Source organism: Siniperca chuatsi, linkage group LG8 (genome assembly GCF_020085105.1).
Source record: "Siniperca chuatsi isolate FFG_IHB_CAS linkage group LG8, ASM2008510v1, whole genome shotgun sequence".
In the NCBI taxonomy this organism is placed as follows: domain Eukaryota; kingdom Metazoa; phylum Chordata; class Actinopteri; order Centrarchiformes; family Sinipercidae; genus Siniperca; species Siniperca chuatsi.
Window position 1 is genome coordinate 5,975,449 of NC_058049.1, and position 19,676 is coordinate 5,995,124.

Consider the following 19,676-nt stretch of genomic DNA (forward strand, 5'->3'; position numbering starts at 1 on the left):
TTGGGATTTATTGAATATGGAAAAAATGTTATAAATAAATACACTGATTTTGTGTTCTATCATTTCTTTTTCTTATGAAATTATGACTATGAGCAGTTTCTGTGTGTCCCATTGAAACCTTGTACAATACCACCTGTAGGGAAAATATGATACCACCTGTAGGGAAAATATGATCCAAATTTATCTGCATAATCATATTTTCCAGAAGTTTTTCACTTTAATAATAGTGTCATTTTTGTCTATCCTTTCCCCTTTTCCTTGCTGCACTGTCATCCAACTGTAGACAAATCTTTGTAAAGGTGGTGACACTCTAATCTCCCCTCGTGAAGATGGTGTGACACTGTAATCTCCCCATGCACTCATACTCATTGACAAGGTTAGTAAAGAGCTGACCTAGTTATTAGAGACTGTCCTGTAACTCAAAGCACACAGGTTCAACCCCTGCAAAAACTAGCACATTTCTTTTTTTAAGCAAGAAACTTGACCATATTTACTGTATTGTAAGGGACTCTGAACGCTACAAGTCAAACCAGTAAAAGGTTATCTATCTTTAGCAAGCAGAGTACTAATATTCATGTGACACATTTATTGTGGAGCTCCTAAATCAAGGTCGTCTACTCAGCTGCAGATTTTTTAAGCTGCAGATATAAAAGTATCTAGGCCACTGAATCTTAACTGAGATCAGACCATGAAATGTTACTTGAACAAAACCAGTGATGCTATTCGCTAATGTACTAAACCTGGGATTGCTATACATTGAAGTGAGTCAAGACCTGGGACCTTTATTCCCTCACATACATGACTACAGAATGTTATCGTGTAATGTAAGATCTTGAAATGTAATTTTCATGTGTAAGAAAGACAAAAATATTGACTAGTAGTGGGATCTACAGTCGGCTGTCTTCTAGTTGTACAGTTGCACACAAAAGATTGAACTTTTTGATTCACAAACATTTCTCGGTGGAAGATCTGGAGAAAGAAAGAATTAATCTCATTGATTAAGTTAAACCTCAGTGGGCAGAGCCAAATAAGTTTTTCTGGCCAAGTAACTTTAGCCTGAAGCTCAGTGGAAAGGGCACGAGGTAAGAGAGGGGGAAGATAATTACCATGAATCCTACTGCTCTCACTGTTAACTGATAAAGTGCAGTCTAGCAACATTAGGCTGTCTGTTTTAACTAGTCTGTTTAACTTTCTAAGGTTACACCTACCTATAGATGTTAAAAGAATAGTTTGACATTTTGGGGAATACACTTATTTTCTTTCTTGCCTAGAGTTAGATGAGAAAATTAATACTATTATATCTGCATGGTGTGAAGCTTAGCTTAGCTCACGAAGACAGTAAACCCACAAATTGATGTTGTTACAATTCGTTTTTTGTACAGATTAAACAAATTAGATATAATTGGTGCGCTTTAGAGGTGCTGGTATACAGATTTTGTTATCTTCGCACAGATGTCGAACTATTCCTTTAAAATTGTAGTTAGCTAGCCTGCTGACCTTCAGAGGTCATAAATGCACTGTCAGGAATAAATGGAAAAATGAATAACTAAATGATTAACTGTTTTATTTTTACTTTTAGCAGTCTCCTCTTTGCCATTGAAGTTTGCCACATAGTTGGCTCTGCCCATTGATGTTTAATACAACAAATAATACTGTGTCTTCCTCCAGAGCAGGTCCATAAACTGTAACCATCGAAAATGGCTTTTGCGGATCATGTGTTTGTACTGTGAGGCAGACTTTTAGGCCTCACTCATCACTTTTGTGCTTTCAACACCAGGCACACAATGCCCTGTTCACACGTGCTGCCGCAGTAGGGAATAGTGGCAGTGAATAGCTAAATGTCAGCATACAGGGAATATCTGTGCTACTTTCTTTTCTCTGTTTGTCTATCTTTATTTGCCTCTCTGTCTATCTAACTCCCTAGCACCAAACACGACGCCTCACTGCGACCTCCCCCCCCAGCAGCAGAAACGAGGCCTACTGTCAGCCTACTCGCAGTCCATTTCTTTTGTAACAGGTCCAGGCTCCCTGACAAGCCAAGAAGCTGACAGAAACACACAGCCGGTCCAGACACTCTACATCCATTCTCCACACTTTTTTCCACAGCTGTACAAATAAATGTAAGAGAGTCTCAGGAAATGTAATCTTATAATTGTTTTGGCTTCCAAACCAGCAGTCCAAAGGGGTCCCCCGTTTTTTTATGGCCAAATCCCTGCAAGTGTTTGTGAGAATAAATTGAATTTAAGTAGGCCTGGTCCTAAAAGTCCTGCAACAGCAGATATTCTGGTCCTGTTCACTTGCATAAATAAAGGTGAAAGATCAAAACTTCAGCTGAAGGTTGAACTCTAGGAGTAGAAAACAGCAATTTGGATTAAATTTGTTTCATAAACTTTGCTGCAGCTGACCCTTACACATTTTTGGAATATGTACAGGTTTGCTGCCCCAGGGTTTTGTGCACTTGCAACAAATAAGCATGTCTGTGTTGCATTATTTGTGCAAGAAAAGTACACACACACGATAATGTACTGTAGTCATGCAAATACATGCAAACAGGCAGCTTCTCCTCCTCAGAGGGTCTGAGCAACTATTACCCAATAAATCCCCTGTCACAACATATTAGCCTGCCAGAGCCATTTGGTCAGGATGATTGCGGCTTATGTCAAGCTTGTTAGTGTTTAGCACTGTTAACCAGAGAGGGACTTGATATACGGCCGGCAGCTCTTTGTGTACCTCTCCATACCATTCCCAGGATTTACTGTGAAGTAAAAATGTGAAAGGAGTGTTTATAAAGGTTGTGGGGCTTGTTTCTTGGTTTCCAAGTAGAGCTTCTGTGTATAGAATTCAGATTCAGAGACTGACTTCATTATTTTAGGTCGTGTTTTTTTTTTTTTTTTTGCTCTGAAGCCATCTTTTTGTTATATTTGGCTAACTTACTCCTTTTGTTCTCTCTGTAGGCTGTGACAGGAAGATGCTTTGGTGACAAGGATTTCAGAGGAGGTTTGGAGAATGGGATACTGCTATGCGAGTAAGTTCTGACTACATTTTCATTTTTATGACTGCCCCTGTCTTTAGTAATTAAATTGTCCACTAGCTGTCTATTAGGCTTTTATCTTTGTTGCTCTTATTCTCTTCCTAAAGTAAATGATGCTTCCTTACTGTTGTCTGAGTGACTGTGAAATATTGGTTATTTTAATTTATTTTATTAGAGGCACTGAGATGATATTGTGTTCCATAGTGACTTAAAATGGGTGTAACAGTAAAGAAAGCTCCAGTCCTGAGAGTAGGAATGCAAGGGTCAGAAACATAATGTTCACAAATAGGTCAAGTAAGCACTCACAAAGTTTCTTCTTTATTTTATTACATTTATAGCAATGGTCCATTTGAACACAGAGGTTTTATGCTCTGCCTTCCTCAGAATCTGTTTGTTTTAGAATTATGATGTCCTGACATTTTATAAGGGGAAGAAAAACACCATTATGTCAACTTAGAATAACCACATGTGATTCAGAATTAATATGAAGTGGTCAAACAGGTTTTTGTTTCATTAGTGTACTGATTTGTTAAAACACTGTGGTCGAGTGATCAGAGAGACTGGCGTCCTTGAACTCGTCTGCCCACCCATAATGAGTCAAAGTGCTAAAATGAGACTGAAAACACTCACAGACACTTGCACTTTCTCTCTTCCACATTCCTTTCTGCCAAGCTCAGTTACACAAGGCCAGTGTTTACACCATCATTATTGTGAATACAGACATCACATCCAATTTAACAGTATCCCCACTGGTTTCGGAATTTCTGGAATATCATGTAACATTTAGGTACAGGCTCTGAAAATCAGGACATAATATTGCTTTCTAAATGAGCAATTCACACAATTAGGAAACAATATTAACAGACTTTGTCTTGAGGACGTGAATTTATTTAGATACGAAGAGTCAGGGCCATCATAGTTATAATCACCAGATAGTGGTCAAACGATTAAACATTAAATCGATCAGTCAATCATCAGCAAATATTTCACCAACAATTTTGAGAACTGATAAATCATTTAAGACATTTATCAAGCAAAACATTGCTAAATATTTTCTGGTTCCAGCTTCTTCAATGTGTAGATTTGTTTTTCTGTTTATATATCAGTGTAAATTGTCTTAAAAAAGTCTTAAGGTTAGGAACTTATGATGGATATTTTGCAGTTTTCTGGCATTTTACAGCTAAAAGCTTTTTGTATTAATAATTGAAAAAATAATCAAAAGATTAATCAATAATGAAAGTAATGATTAGTTGCAGCCCTATCACCAACAATAATTAGCATATTAGAAACAAAAAAACCCTCAGAGAGCTCATACCTCTGCCCATTCTGCACTTACTGTAGTTATAGACAATCACAAATAAATTGTCATTCTACTAAGTGCATGAGAAAATGGAGTTGTCAAAATCTTGCAACCTTATGAATTCCTTTGAAAGAATCTTATCACTTGTGCCTTGGCTCACGACCAAACCTTCCACCAAATTTGATAAAAACAAACAAAACTGAAAACATAATTGTATAAAATCACGAACATGCTTACATGGGTTTCACCACACAAACTCCCTGTGGACAGTATATTCTCAGTCAAAGCAATCATCCATGTAAAGCTGTAACATACACCATGGTAACAAACTGTATTCATGACATCACTTAGCTGATGCGCTCATCCAGAGATAGACAGATTAACATGAGTATATGACTACAGATGACTCAGGGACATTTATACAGTATATTTAAAGAGTTCATTGACACACTTTACTGATGTGCTTTAATCATCCTCTTGCATCCATTTGCATCGTCTTGTCCTAACACCACGCAAGCATTTAGTCAAGTAAATGGTATCCAAGCAGCAGAGGAGAGAGCAGATTGGACTTCCTGTTTAAAGCTTGTTTTGAATTTCACTAATTCCACAAGTGAAACACCCTCCAACCTCTTTTTCCTGAGACACAAGGTGTCAGGAAATGTGTTTTTCCATGTACATAATCATAAGATGATGTATGTATGTTGCTTGTACTGTTTGTTTTGATTGTGTCTGTGTTTTTAAAATCCAAGAAAGCACACTCACTCTTGTCATTCCCACTTCCTCTTAATGTTGTGACAAGTTTGAACTGTGACATTCTTCAGTGGACACAAATAGGCCACGTATTCCTGCAGATGACTGGCAAAAAATCAGATTTTATTTTCTAACTATTGCCATCACAGTTACAATGGGATTGTTGGTCTTTTTTTTCCCCCCAAAACAAAGTCATCTTTACCAATGCACAACAATCATACAGGGCGAATCAACTTGATTAACATTTTCTTTTAATTTTGTTGGGGGGAAAGAAAGCAGACTGCAACACTATTCTCATTCCAGGCAATTTATCAAGAGTGGGAATATTGTCTTCACTGTATCCATTGCTCACTCTCCCCTCCTACACATATTGTGTGTAGCACTGAGAACACCCTTCTCTTGGGGTTGTTGAAAGTTATTCTGGGAAACATACAGTACAGCCGGAAATCTCTAACTGAAGTTGAAATAGATGAGGCAGGCTGAGGGATAGAGAGTTCACTAAAAAGGTAAATTATAGCATTTCATTGCAAAATACCTGCTGGAATGCCATCAATATCACAGGACCGCTGATATCTAATACTGTAAGAGTATCCAAGGGTGGATTTTGCCTTTTACAGGGAAGAATCATTACAGTGCTTCCTCTGATGAAAACACACACAAAAGATGAAACTGGAGACAGAGAGAGAGGAAGAGAGGGAGAGGCGGGAACTCTGAAACTGCTTGTTCATAACTGACAAAGCTGTCTGAGGAATGAACTGTAACTTTCAAAAAAAAAAAAAAAACACTTTTGTGTGTGCGATGACAGCAGAAGGACATACCTCTTCACATGTGTAGTTCACTGTAATATGAAGTGTACTGGAACTAGTTAACAGCTCCCAGTGGGTGGAAGGAAAAGCACTGATTCTCAACTCTGATTTAGGATCTGTCTTGTCATAAACCTTCCCGGCGCCACTGTGGGACCTTCAAAAATGTTTCTTTCTCCCTTTTTGTTCCCCCTCTTTTCTCTGAAGACACACACACACACACACACACACACACACACACACACACATTTTCACACACTTGTCTATTTTGCCTGCAGTTATTCCACTCTGCTTGAGCTGGGTTTAAAATTACTTTGTGATGCATTGTATGAAATATTCAGCTCAACTTGCCATGTAGACAAGTTTTAAAGGCATGACTCTGCATTTTGTTTATTGTTAAAATTCAGCTTGTGATGTCCTCTTCCCTGTCTGTTAGGTTGCTGAGCTCTATTAAACCCGGCCTGGTGAAGAAAATTAACAGACTTCCAACACCCATAGCTGGCCTGGTGAGTCCTCTACCCTCACTCATACTTTACAACTAAGTTTACAGCATTTCCACCAAAACTTAAGATCCTCTTGGATCTTTTTATCCATGCTATCTTTTGCTATTCCCTCCTTGTCGCATTATGTCTGCATCTTGTCCTCCCATTTCTGTTTTTTTCCCAGCATCTGTTTCCCTCTCCAGGGATGCTTTAGACATATTCAGTGCTGTATAATGTTAATACCTTGCTGTAACCTGTCGTCATTTCCCGTGAATAAAGTGCAAAACTTTATACATGACATGGCATAGTGGTATAATAGAGATTGTACTGTATGGCAGCCTTGTAACTTGAGATCACGGCTTTGAAACCTGTGCAGCTTTCCAAAGCAGAAAGAGATTATATATGTTTTGGATTGTGAAGTTTGCTAGGTTTTTTTCAGTCTTAGTCAGAGCAGCATCATGTGATGCATTTGCAATTTATTAGTAATAAGTATCCAAGAATGAGTGCCAAGGATATGAGAAAAAAAATTGGTAAGTTTCAAATTGCAGTTAACTTTTCTCTTTTTTTTTTTTTTTTTTTTTGGTGTAGGAAGCAAATTCTGAATACTACTGAACTACAATGTCACCTGAGGCAACAACTGCAGACATACACTGACAATAATCATGTGACATGCAGATTTAGTGGCTTGGACAGACTTCACATTATACAGTAACGGCTGTGTTATCAGGGTTTGATTACACCTACAGACCTGCAGCTGAAAGATCTCAGTTTCAGTCCTCACAGCCAAAGTGTCCATCAGCAGCCGTGTGTGACACTGAGCCCTCAATGGCTCATTTACAGTACAGTAAGACAGATTCGCAGTGACACAGATCATCTGTAGACTCCCTAAAAAAAATAACAATCCTTGATCACAACTGAGCAGGAAGAAAGTTCTTCCAGATCTGAATAAGGTACATTGTTGCCGCTGGTTTTATTTAAGAATCTTATGTTTGCCTCCTGCTTTGAATGAAAGCCTGTTAAATGCAGTAGACCTGACTACTGATACATTTCAATAGAGTACAGTGCAATACAGTGGAGCCCTTTCATGACATCTTAAGACCTTGATCTGGATGATGTGACCTTTCAGGACCAGGACCGACATGTACTTCCATCTCTTTCCTTTCTAACTTGCTCTCATTTGCATTCCTAACTGCTGTGTCACTAATGGCTACCAGTGAGCTTTCTCTGGCTTTTTACAAGTGTCAGATAATTACACAGCCACTGCTAGAATAACAATTGATTATCCTGTTAGAGCTTTTAAAACCAAGAGCTTCTCTGCTCACTCCATCTTGGTAAAGCTTTAAGTATGTGATCTGTGTATCAAAATAAATACTCTAGTTTCTGTTGCACCTTCATTCTGGGTTTTGTTTGATTTTTGAGTTTGTTTCTTCCTTTCTTCATCTGGTTGTACTATCCTGCATTCTTCTTCTATATTCAATAATTTTCCTCTATTTGTGGCCTATTGAACTAATCGATTCATCTGCACTGGTTGACAGTCATGTCTTTTTTGTTGTCATAGATCCATCAGGGCACAGTGCCACTTTTTTATCTAGCAAAAGTATACTGTGAAAAGTATTGACATTCACAAGTTGTTTAATGGAGTGTTTAGTTGTCAAATCTTAATTTTCTTAAGATAAATCAAAACTGCCAAAATCAAATGAGAAAATTAGCAGCTTCCCTTCAAATGCACTTAATAATGTCAACAGCTGGAGGACACAGTAACACCAACACTTGTGTATATTATAAAATGCAATCTATTATACAATGAATGAATGAGGCGTTGATTCAACTTGATGGTCATTTTGGGGCCATATTTTGTTTTTTGTTGTTCTGGGTGATATTTCAAAGATTGTGTGATTGCTAACTTAGTTAGTTTGTGTGGTAGTTTGAATGGTATCTCAAACAACACTCAATGCATATGACACTTAAAAACAACTGCCCTTATTGGCCCAAGGAGTGGCAATGCAATTACATTACATGACCATTACTAATTGCCCCAAAGGGGCGGATGAATCATCCACTGAAGACAACATGTTTACATGAGTAGTTTGAGGACAACATGTAAAAGGGGAAAGAAAAATCCCACCTGCTGGTTTTATTCCAGTCTAAACAATATGACCCTCTATACTTTAGAAGTTTCATAATTCTGTCTCTTAGCTTCCTGTGGGTTGCAGGGATTTTTTTCCTCTTGGCTGTGATTAAAGAGGTGAGAAACACATAAACAAGGGGTCTGCTGTTATCTGGCCCATCGTAATAAAACGCAGGCTACTCCCCCTTCCTGTTTGGGGTCTAATGGGAAAATGAGTCTCTGAGGAGGTTTGGCTGTTTTGTAATTAGAGCAGCTACCTCAGTGCTTTGGCAGCTCGGCCTGTATGGCTCAGTGTTCGTCTGAACAGGTTGGTTGTTGTGTTCCTGTCTCTGAGCTGACTGGTATGCTCATGTTTTACGGTATGTAAACACGCAGTTGAGATCGCCCTGCAACTTGAATGGTAGTAATTCATGTTTAAAAATGTGTTGTTTTTTTGCAGAAATCAAGTTTAGGGCAACAGGCATTTGTGTTACTTTCCATGAAATAAACTAAAAATGTCACGTCAGTCATGCTAAAGACATTTTTTCTTAGTGCCAGAAAAGCATACATCTCCGATATAAAGAGAATTTTACTAGAAAATGACAGCATGATAAAAGAACAAAAAGAAATGAAACAACATGTGTGTACTATAGCCCATCCCGATACTGAATTTTTGATGCTAATATTAGTATCAGTATTTTGGAGTTCAAAAAAAAGTTGCGAAACAAGACATCTGCTGAGAGTGCATTTTTTAAATGAAACAAATTACTTAAACGTTTTTGATAAGGGTCTCTTAAATTTTATTATTTTTTTAAGAATTGTGGCTAGGTCGACATGTACCGTGTTGGACATTTTGCAGTTTAAAGAATTTACATGTCAGCTAATAGTGACATGCTGGTCTACCGCTAGTGAGTATGCTTAGAAATTGATATTACCATTACATTATTTGTCATCTGCTTTGTAATATCAATGTGTATTGGTGAATCTATAAAAGCTGAATTTCACAACAACACATGCAGCACATAGATGTCTTCTGAATACATTAAAACGACTATGATAAATTGTAGTGTGAGTTTATATTCGAGAGTGGAACATTTTAGGCACATTGCAGCAGGGTTTCACGTTGCTCTAGTCTTATTTTCGGGTGTTATCCTTCCAGGGAGAAAAATAATCAAGAACATATCTTACAGACATCCAAGTGGCTTGTTTCCTCATCCTGGGCAGCTTTCCTCTGGATTCTGTCAAGGACCAAAATCAGGGCGTGAACACTGATCACTGATACTCTTCCCTGAGAAACCTTGGTGGACTAATTGTGGTTGTACGGTATTGAATGTTATTTTGATTGTTCTTCTTCTTTGCTCCTTTTGCTGTATTTATTACTTAATTTTACCACTTATTTTTACTAACATTTTACCAATGTTGGTATTTCCACACTGGGGATTGCTCAAATTTATTTTGACTTCATTTTTTTGGAGCAGAGTGGACAGGGGCTTTGTGTCAGAGTCAACCTTCTACCTCCCAATCTTTCTACAAACACATTCAGCTGTCAGTCATTTCTTTGCGGTAGCCACCCAGTTTCCTGTGGCAGTGACCTGCAAATCACCACAAAGTTATGCTCACTTCTTAAGACACACGCACACACACACTCCATGCACCCATTAAATTATCCTGTTTGCCATTACACTACACTACTACATTACATTGCTACTAAATGAGCCTGTTTAATCATCTGTTGGCTTATGGCTTTATGGTTTGTGATTCCAGACTGTGTGAAATACCAGTTAATGTAAAACCGACAAAAATATGGGATGAAATTGTTAGTTGAAGTTGCACTGCGATAGCTGAAACTGTTGTTGTCAACACCACCAGATCCCCTTCTAGCCCCTGGCTGCAACTTTTCAAGCACTCACTTTTTGATATATACTCGTTGGTGGTTCTATATCATACAGCTCCTTAGGGCCCGTCTCTTTACTGTATCTCTTTACAGTGTAGTTGAAGATTACACAACATGTAGGTAGGCCTGAGGTGTTCATAATTATAGCAAACGTGATTATACATATTGTGTTTTGTTCTTTGCTAAATATTATCAAGATTATTAATCACATGTATGCATATTGGTTTTATAGAAGAACTTCTGTGCTTTAGAAGATGCACTGTCTATTATTAAAGATGTGCATTTCTGTGTTCACTCTTACTGTTTAGCTCTGACTGCAGCTTTTGTTTGAAGGATCTTATTATATTTTTTGCTTTGCTATTTATAAACCTGAACATGAATGCAATTAGAGACAATAATGGATTAAATGCTCAAAACCAGCTCTTCTAATAACTTTTACTGTATTTTTGCAGAGAAGGTTAACTGAGCACACATCTGAGAGCTGTCAATCACTTCTGCAGTCTTCTACTGTCAGGCAGCGACTCCAATTTTAGCAAGCATAGATTAAGTATACTTGCTCATGGCCACAGTTATTGAGCAAGTCCAGTTTTCCACGTTAACCTTCCAGATTCTTCCAGCTCTTTAGGATTTAAACACACTGGGTTTACAGTCAGAAAAGTTTTCTAACATGTGTCCAAGTGTTTGCACATGTGTGATCTGGAAATAAGTTAATATCGAGTGGTTCATGCGCAAAGTGAATAAGTATTTATTCACTGTTGATGTATATGATTGCTGAGAGGTTTGCTTATGTACTTTTTGTATGTCTAACAAATAAAAGATCCACCCAGTTGTTAAACTTTACTACAGAATCCCATCCAATGGGGATATTTCGGTCATATTTCTATCTGTTTACTTGGATTCTTGACACAAAAAGTTTGGGAGTCCCTGTTATAGGCCGTCCCCACCCAAAGGGAGTCCCTTATTGTTTCAAGTGATAATTTCTAATATCTAGAAAATGTTCTTAAATAGAGCCCACACTGATATTAATTGGCTGCAACAGGACTGAAAGCCCTTTATTTTGAAGTCAAATATGACCTTCATCAGCTGTGTGTGTGTGTGTGTGTGTGTGTGTGTGTGTGTGAGTGAGAGAGAGAGAGACCCAGTTAATCCCTCTGTAGGTGTGTCCTCCGTGGAATAAAACTGTCAAAAGAGGAGATTGTGTGTGTATGGGCGGGTGGAGTTGCCTCACTGGGAGAGCAGAGATGGCGCTGTCCCAAAAACACAGGAAGCTGTAGGGCGGGTTTGGAGGGGGTGTTACGAATGGGAAAGGATCATGAGAACAAGTGTTCCCAAGTGTGTGTGTTTGTGTTTGTAGCTATGCATGTGTTCTTACACCAGTTAGTGTGTACATATAAATAGGTCTCTTAGTTTTGTGTGTCTGAGCATTTGAAAGGATGTACTTCTGATGTTCCAAACTGCATTTTATCTAAATGTGTGCATATTTCATGTGAATATAAGCTCATTGTATTTGTGTTTTGGGGTGTGTGAGAGAGATAGAGAGTGCTTGGGACAATCAGAGTGGAGAGGAAATGGTGACACCCAGAGAGAGAGGGAAGGGCTTTGGCCCTCTGAAGTATAGAGAGACAGAAACAAAGAGAGAGAGAGAGAGAGAGAGAGAGAGAGAACCTGGGAACAGGAGAGGAGTGCTCAGCTCAGGTTGCGTCCAACAAAGAGTTTGTCTGAGAGCAAAGGGAGAGAGGGAGGAAGACTGAGAAGATGGGGAGAGAGTGAAAGGTGGAGAAGAAGAGAGACAAGGAATGATCAAGGAAAAGCAGGTGAAGGAGCAGAGATAAAAAGGAAGCAGGAGACACTTGAAGGAGACAAAAGGTGAAGAGTGAAAGTTGGAGTAATCCGAGAGAGGAGACGTACGAAAGCCAGCCACAAAACCTGGTGGTGTCACGTTTCTGTCAAGCAGGTATCCTGATTTTCATGGTGCGTGCGTGCGTGTATGTGTGTGGTGTTTTGAGTTAAGACCTTGTGCAGTTAATGGACCTGACCTCGCTTTGCCTTCTGTCTCTGCCAACAGCGTATTTACCCTGATGAAACTGTGTGTGTGTGTGTGTGTGTGTGTGTGTGTGTGTTCTGTGCAGGACAACCTCAGTGTGTTTCTGCGCGGCTGTGAGGAGTTGGGACTGAAAGGCTCCCAGCTGTTTGACCCTGGAGACCTGCAGGACACGTCGACTCGCCCTACTGCCAAGTAAGGCTCAAAGCTTCAGTGTTACCTTGCTGCTCAACGTGTGTGTGTTTGTGTATGTGTGTGTATTTCTTTCTATTTTGTTCCTAAGCCCTTAGCTCTTACTAGGAAAGTCATTGTTTTTGTCAAAAGGGTTTAGCATGTAGCATGGTAACTATATTATTTTGAGATGTATGAACATTACTACAAAGCCAGCAGGTGCCTTTGCAGCTGATTACGTCTGTTGTATTTGTAAGGGACCATGTACAATGTGAAACATAAATATTACAATTTGATTTAAGCTAATTTTCATCTTGGCAGGTCACAATTAAAACATACACACAGTGACAGAACACTAAACAAACTAGATATAAATAATACGTCACAGTAATAAGTCACACACAGCAGTACACACCGCAAACATGTCAGCAAGTGTATGTTAGACAAATTAAAAGCAAGGATTTGGATTGGATTGTGGTAAATATAAAGTTATCAAATCCCAAATCAAAACCAAATATATCTTACCCTTCTTACATACAGTATATGCCCCGAAAAACAATAAACCAATAAAGCCTGTGCTGTCTTGTCAGTTCCCCATGTTCGGATGAAGCTGGGTAAAAAAAAGCTTTCAATACACTAACCTCTCTGCTGACAACACTATACAGAAAGCTATTCAACTGTCTGTCTGAGTTGATTACTGTTGGTAAATTCAAGTCATCTGAAAAGTTCATAGAGTTTAACACTTCATGGCAATATTTTTCTTTCTTTTATATTTAGATGGTTACTTGAGAAATGGATGATCCTTATGTATTTTTTGTGACAGTGTTATTGGCTTTTTTCTTTTCCGTATTGTCTTCGTAGTCATAACAGTGTTTTATGTTGCCTTCTTGTCCAGGTCTCTCTTCACTTGTTTTGTAGACGATCTAAAGTAGACTTTTATCTAGTTAAATGTTTGTGCTTTACTGCACAAGACAGAAAGAGGGTGCTGTTCTTAAAAAGCAAAATGATGTAAAGCTTTTAGAGTTTCTGTTACTAGTAGATGGTAGAATCCTTTTCAGTAGAGTAAAAACAAGAAAATGATGAGGTCTTGACCTTGGAAACAACAGTTGAAAAAATAATCTCACCTCAAGGTCCATTTAGTAGCTGTTCTGGAGCTTTTGTGCATATTTTAGAAATTTTGATAATGAAGGAAGGCTTGTATTTTATTGAGTGGATGGACCAAGTGTTGATGATGAACACTTCAATTGTGTGTTAATAGATAGCTTGTCTGTATCACTGGTTGTGTGATTCTTTAAGTGTCACTCTCTGTCAGTCACCCTGTCTGTCATTCTCTGCACCAGACAATCGCCCAGTTGACTGCTAACATATATAACTAACTGAGAGTCAATTGAAGTTTGTAAAGCCTGTGTCAGTGAAGCAACAATAGTATATCTGTGAGACACAACTGGTCTCTGTCCAAATACAACACACGGGTTTACATCACTCACTGAACAATGACTCCTACTTTGTTGCTTGGTAACAAAGCCAATTGCATGTAGTTTATATATATATATTGTTTGTGTGAATGTGTGTCGGTGTGTTGCATGTGCTGTCCTCATGCTGGCTGTGCATCAACAAGCTTTCATTCACAGAAGGGTTTAGAAAGGTGCTGCTGGAGAGGAGGTTAGAGAGGGAACTCAGGTCACTACTATCATGGAAACCCCTCAGGCTTTGGAAACTAGTTATAAACAGTCACATAATGTATACTATGAATTAAGAAATAAAACTTGAACAAAATGGTCATTATTTTCCGTATTCTATAAATGAGACCCTTACATTGTGCAAAGTTTGTGGCTTTTGTCCGACAAGATTATTCTATCATGTAACTCATTAAAGAATCCTTAACCTCTAAGTTCTGTTCTGTTTTCCATATTGGGCAATATATATTCTGTACAAAGTGATGCAGTACATCATCTTATAAGATATTTTGTATCCATTCAAGATGATCTGTTAACTGAGATTTGTTTGTGTGTTTACTTGGATCCCCAGTAGATATAGCTACAGTGCAGACGTGTACATAGTAAGGACATGTTAAGCTGGAAGAAGGGTGTTATGGGTAACGAAAGGTCACAGAGGACCTGACGTGCACAGCTCCCAAATCTCAACAACGCTGATCCACGCTGATCTTGATAATGAGATATGATTCATAATAAGACGTAATGAGGGAAACGTATTCAAAGCATCATGTTTTCCTGCTGACCAATCCTGCAAAACGCTGCAGCCAGCCTAGCACTTGGTTATATTGCAGAGCATTAAACCCAATGAGCCTGAAAACAGATTTAGAGCTTTTTTGGTCACAATCCAGGCTGAAACCTGAGGGTGACCAGGCTTCTCCATAAGGGTGCGTAGACTCTGACAGGAAGACTTTGGCAGGTCCTTCTTGCCTTCAACTCTGTCTTAAGAACACTTTTTAAGACTTTCAAGTTTTCGTTTGTTTTGGGGAATTTTACTTAGTTATTAGCATTTTTTAAACACAGTATGTATTAAACTTTATTTTGTGAGTTTCTTTGTGTATAACTGTTTTCCAGAGTTATAGAGTTACATATTACATCATTTATTTTGAAAAGTGTGTGTCTGTTGTGTGATTTTTGACCTTTCCTTAGGCTGAACAGATCTTTTGTGGTTAACAGTTACAATTTAAGGAAAGAGAGATGATGATTTTGTTGAGTTAAGACTAATAGAGAAATCCAGTTCTTGTATGTTGTTGTATCTCTTTGTCTGTGTGTCTGTTTCTCTGGTGCTGCTATGTCTCCCTCTCTTAGCCTAGAATTAGTATTTCCACAATATAAGTGTGTACTGGGGTCAGTTTTACAATTGCTTCATTCCCCTTCCCATTTATAGCTTCAAGTGGTGATCCGCAAGATCCACATCTTTTCATTTTGGCAACATCTGTGGCGCTAAGTGACCACCGCTGTGGTGTTTCTGCACTGCACCTCCCAGATCACTTGGCAGTCAAACCATCTGGCCACCATTGTGACATCTGTCTCTTCTGACTTCTGACTTTCTGTTGAAGAAAGCCTTTGTAAATGATGAATGCTGGCGCAAAATGGCAGATCTAGAAAGGCACCCTTGCTCTTTGGTCCAGAGGAACTAACACAAATTTTCCATGATGTAGTTTATATTTTAGATAGCTGTCAAACTGCAGCCATTGAACATAACTGCTTGGAAATATTAAATAGATACATCACCAAACAACAAACTGGATCCAAAGATGCAGTGTAGAGTCTATTAGTTCTCCCTGTGTGGGCTACAGCCACTGCAGATTCCTCTATATATTCAGTAAGTTTTGTTTTTGCTGCATGGTTATGTAGGAGTTGGCTGGTTTAAAATGTCTGCTGTTATTTTTAAGATATTTCATTAAATAATACCAGAAGACAATGTCTCACTGTCTTTCTCTCTTTCTCATTCTCTCAGGGGAAGTGACTGCAGCCGAAAGCTCAAGAATGTAAGTGATACTTCTGGATTACGGTGGGATAATTTGTTTGTGTGCTAAATGTATGTTTGGATGGAAACTGTTATTGTGGTCCAGTGTTTCTGTTTGTGCTGTGGTTGTTACTCTTTTCTTTCAGCTGCTCTTATCATGTCTGTTCCAGCTCTACCAGTTCTGTTCCCTCTACAGTCATCTCTATGTACTGTATTATTCTACTAGAATACTGCCTACTCTAACTATTACTAGACTGGCTTTACTGTTTGAAGCTATTCTAGCTTTACCTTTTCTTACTGTTCTACTTTTATCTATCCTATGTGATTTTCTTCACCAAATCTTTCAATTTTATGTACTCTACCTGCCTTTTTTCCATATATTCTATCTTTTAGCTCTACATATTCAGTTGATTGTCCACTCCATTTGATCTTCCTATTGTCATCTTCTCTATCATTCTATGTTTGTTCTTACTCTACTTACTCCAGCTCTTTTTGCATTGTCAGTCACATACAGTACAGACACCATCTATGGTACTGTTTGTAGGTGCCCTTGTTCTGCCCTTTATAGTTTTATTTTAAAAAAAATGTCTTTCTTTTATTTCTAAACATTTCTATCTAGTTTTTCTTCCTATTCTGCCTATTTTAGTTCTGTTTATTTATTAATTTTCCTAGTCCTAGTGTTGTCTATTTTTGTTCAAATATACTTCAACACCCTCTTCTCTTTTTCTAAGAATGCTGCTTTAAGAAATAGAACACATAATGCTAGCCCTGCCCACTCTGCAGTCAAAGCCCTCTCTCTCTCCCTCTCTATCTCTCTTTCTGTGATGCTGCTGTGCACTGTATAAGTTAATGTGTCGCTCTGCAGAGCTGGCCTGGGCTGCTAGCTCATTTAGCTGACTACACACAGGGACTCTCAACCACACTAGCCAGCATTTGTAGCAATAGCAAACGGCCCACAAAGTCCCTGCAGCCAACGCTTTAATCAGGACATGCTACTACACTATGGATCTGCCCTGCAGACTCAGGCTGAGGACTAGGATTTGATAGCAGCTGACTCTGCAGCACATCACATATTGAGAGGTGAAGGAACTGCACCGAGAAGAATTTGCTGATTTGGTGATGAAGGTGTTGTTTAGCTAACAGATTGGATGTTGAAGTAAAAAGAGGGTGTTGCATGGAGTCATGAGATGATTGTTTAGCAGGTGTCAACAAGAAGAGTTCATTGTGCATGTGTGTATTGTGATGACTAGAATAAGGAATCTGTGTCTATATGTACCACTACAGATCTGCAGATTGCAACGTGCTTAAATGTTTGCATGCATGGGCTTTTGTGTATGTGTTTGTATCGTAGATGCATTTTTGGGGTTATTCATGCCCTTGTGTATGCATCACTAAAGTGTGTGTGCTAATGACAAATATATGGAACAAAGAGATGGTTGTCGTTCTCAGGTGGAACCTCTTTGACAGGTCTTTCCACATCTGCCAGATCAGACAGCTGCTGAAACTGAAAAGGCAAAGCAAGTGTGACGCTGTGCAACACTTTAGGCCCATTGTTTATATTTCTGTCAGTCAAAACTCCACCGACATGTTTTCTTTGAACTACTCAGTGCTTGTGTCCAAGTTTCGGTTTTTGTACGGTTATTTGTTGTAGGTTTAGTGTTGCATGTCTAAGTCATGTAGGCACAGCTGTGGCATGTTTTCCCATTGTGTTTGTGCTGTTGGGATCAATATGGATGCGTTTAAAGCTTACTAGTAAGCAATTGAAACACATTTGGTGCTGACCCACTTCCAGTGGGAGCTGGCATGGATGTTATCATTATACTGGTGACACAGAAGCAATACACTCTGCTGCTCAGGGTGCTAAAGTGTGCAGATAATGAAGCATAACCACAGCAGGTGCAGTATTGCTTTAGCACAGTACTTATATATTCTGTGCATTAGTAAAATGAAACATCATGTGCAGGTAATTTACATGAAGACGAATGCAAAGACTACAAAAGTATAACCAGTAGTTTTCATCTACATTTGAAAAGATATCTGGTTTGATCTCCGGTGATCTGGTGTCCACTCTTTTGAAGTTTCCTTGATCAAAACATTAAATCCCTCCCTGCTGTATAGTTGCAGCTTACTAAGGCTGATCCTCCACTATGGGATAAACGATGAATTTCCCTTCAGGAATTAGCACAGTATCACACAGAAAAGATTTGTGCTTCTTCTGATCAGCACGCCAGTTCCTTTACTCTTCAAGTGTGTTTGAAAGGCAGATGGTGTTTACACTGACAGTATGACTGAAATAAACACATTAAGCCATGCTGAGCTTTCTTATCAAAGCAGTCCCTGTGGAGTGCTGGTTGACATGGACACAGTAAATATAGCTGGGAAAACTTAGCCAACAGTGCTAAAGGTACAGCTCTGTATGATCTCCCTGTGGGTACACCCAATCTGCACATTCTGCATTTTAGGCATTTAGCTGACTCCAAGTTACACTGAATGAAGTAAGCTTCAATTCCTCAGTCATATTCAGTATTATTTCAGGACATTAGGTTACAAGCAAAGGTCAGACGTACGGCCTATTTTGGCTACTGATTTTACACATTGTGTTAGAAGGAGGTGAGATTGACCTGGTAATTTATGCACTCACAGTTAAGCTAGCTAACAGGCAAATATAAATCACTGTGACCCCTGAGGGGATGCTGTGTTTTAGCAGAAGTGCCTGGTTTCAGCGTCAGAACAATGGCTGTCTTGTCGTGTTTGTGCAGGACGCATTAGCTAACATGTAACTTCTTTGGAAGAGGCTAGATTGTAATGGCCAGAAAACTAGCTTGTATTGCTTTATAGGGGGAAAAGTGAAAGGAACAGGAGTGGAGAGTGTTTGCTTCATGCACTTTTACCTTCAATACAACCATGATCTGACAAAATATTATTTGTAGCCCTTTTACAGTATCTATTTAGAAGACTAGTGAAATTACTAGTCAATTACAATACCCTAATGTTATGCAATTGTTCTCATTTTGTGGCAATGATTGGTTTGGACACTAATTGGCTCAGTGTGCCAGTGAATGACATGATTTGTCTTGACAGTCTAATGTACAGTAGGTCTGGATCCAAGGTATCATTATGATATTATGAATACTTTGGACTGCAGTGAGAAACCTTAATTTAAGTTTGCAGTCAGGATCACTGGATGACTGTGTTGCTATTGTTTTAAACAAGCCTCAATAGTTCTTTCTCTCTCTGTGTTTGTGTTTCATGAATTAAACTACTTCTGAAGCCTTAATTGGATGATGACTTAAGTAGTATGGCATGTGTTATCTTTTATTAATTGGGATTTGCTTAATGAATCTGAACAATACACACACACACACACACACACACACACACACACACACACACACACACACACACACACACACACACACACACACGTAAATAAACAAACATGGGTTGCTTTACTACTTACACCCAAGTTGCCTGCCTGTTTAGAAGGTGTAATAAGAGTGAATGTAGTGACTAGCAAATGAAACCTTACTCTGATTGGGGAAAAATGAAACTAATTACATATGTCATTGTTTTCACTTGGCACTGAGATTGGCTTTTGTACTTTGTTTTTAAAATGTTCAAAGATTTAGCAGCAA

At 38.7% G+C, this 19,676-nt stretch overlaps 1 protein-coding gene across 16 annotated transcripts in view; it reads left to right on the forward strand.

Annotated features, from left to right (window-relative positions):
* Positions 1-19,676, forward strand: part of LOC122879921 (LIM and calponin homology domains-containing protein 1-like) — a 90,704-nt gene that overhangs the window by 34,147 nt on the left and 36,881 nt on the right. For 12 of the 16 annotated variants that reach the window (XM_044204517.1, XM_044204521.1, XM_044204522.1 and 9 more), the window contains exons 3-6: positions 2,955-3,025; positions 6,321-6,390; positions 12,497-12,603; positions 16,033-16,063. In XM_044204517.1, the coding sequence (XP_044060452.1) occupies positions 2,955-3,025; positions 6,321-6,390; positions 12,497-12,603; positions 16,033-16,063 (279 nt within the window). Of the gene's footprint in view, positions 1-2,062; positions 2,121-2,954; positions 3,026-6,320; positions 6,391-11,996; positions 12,339-12,496; positions 12,604-16,032; positions 16,064-16,921; positions 17,122-19,676 lie in introns of those variants that run through there. The other 4 variants (XM_044204531.1, XM_044204529.1, XM_044204524.1 and 1 more) reach the window with 4 other exon arrangements.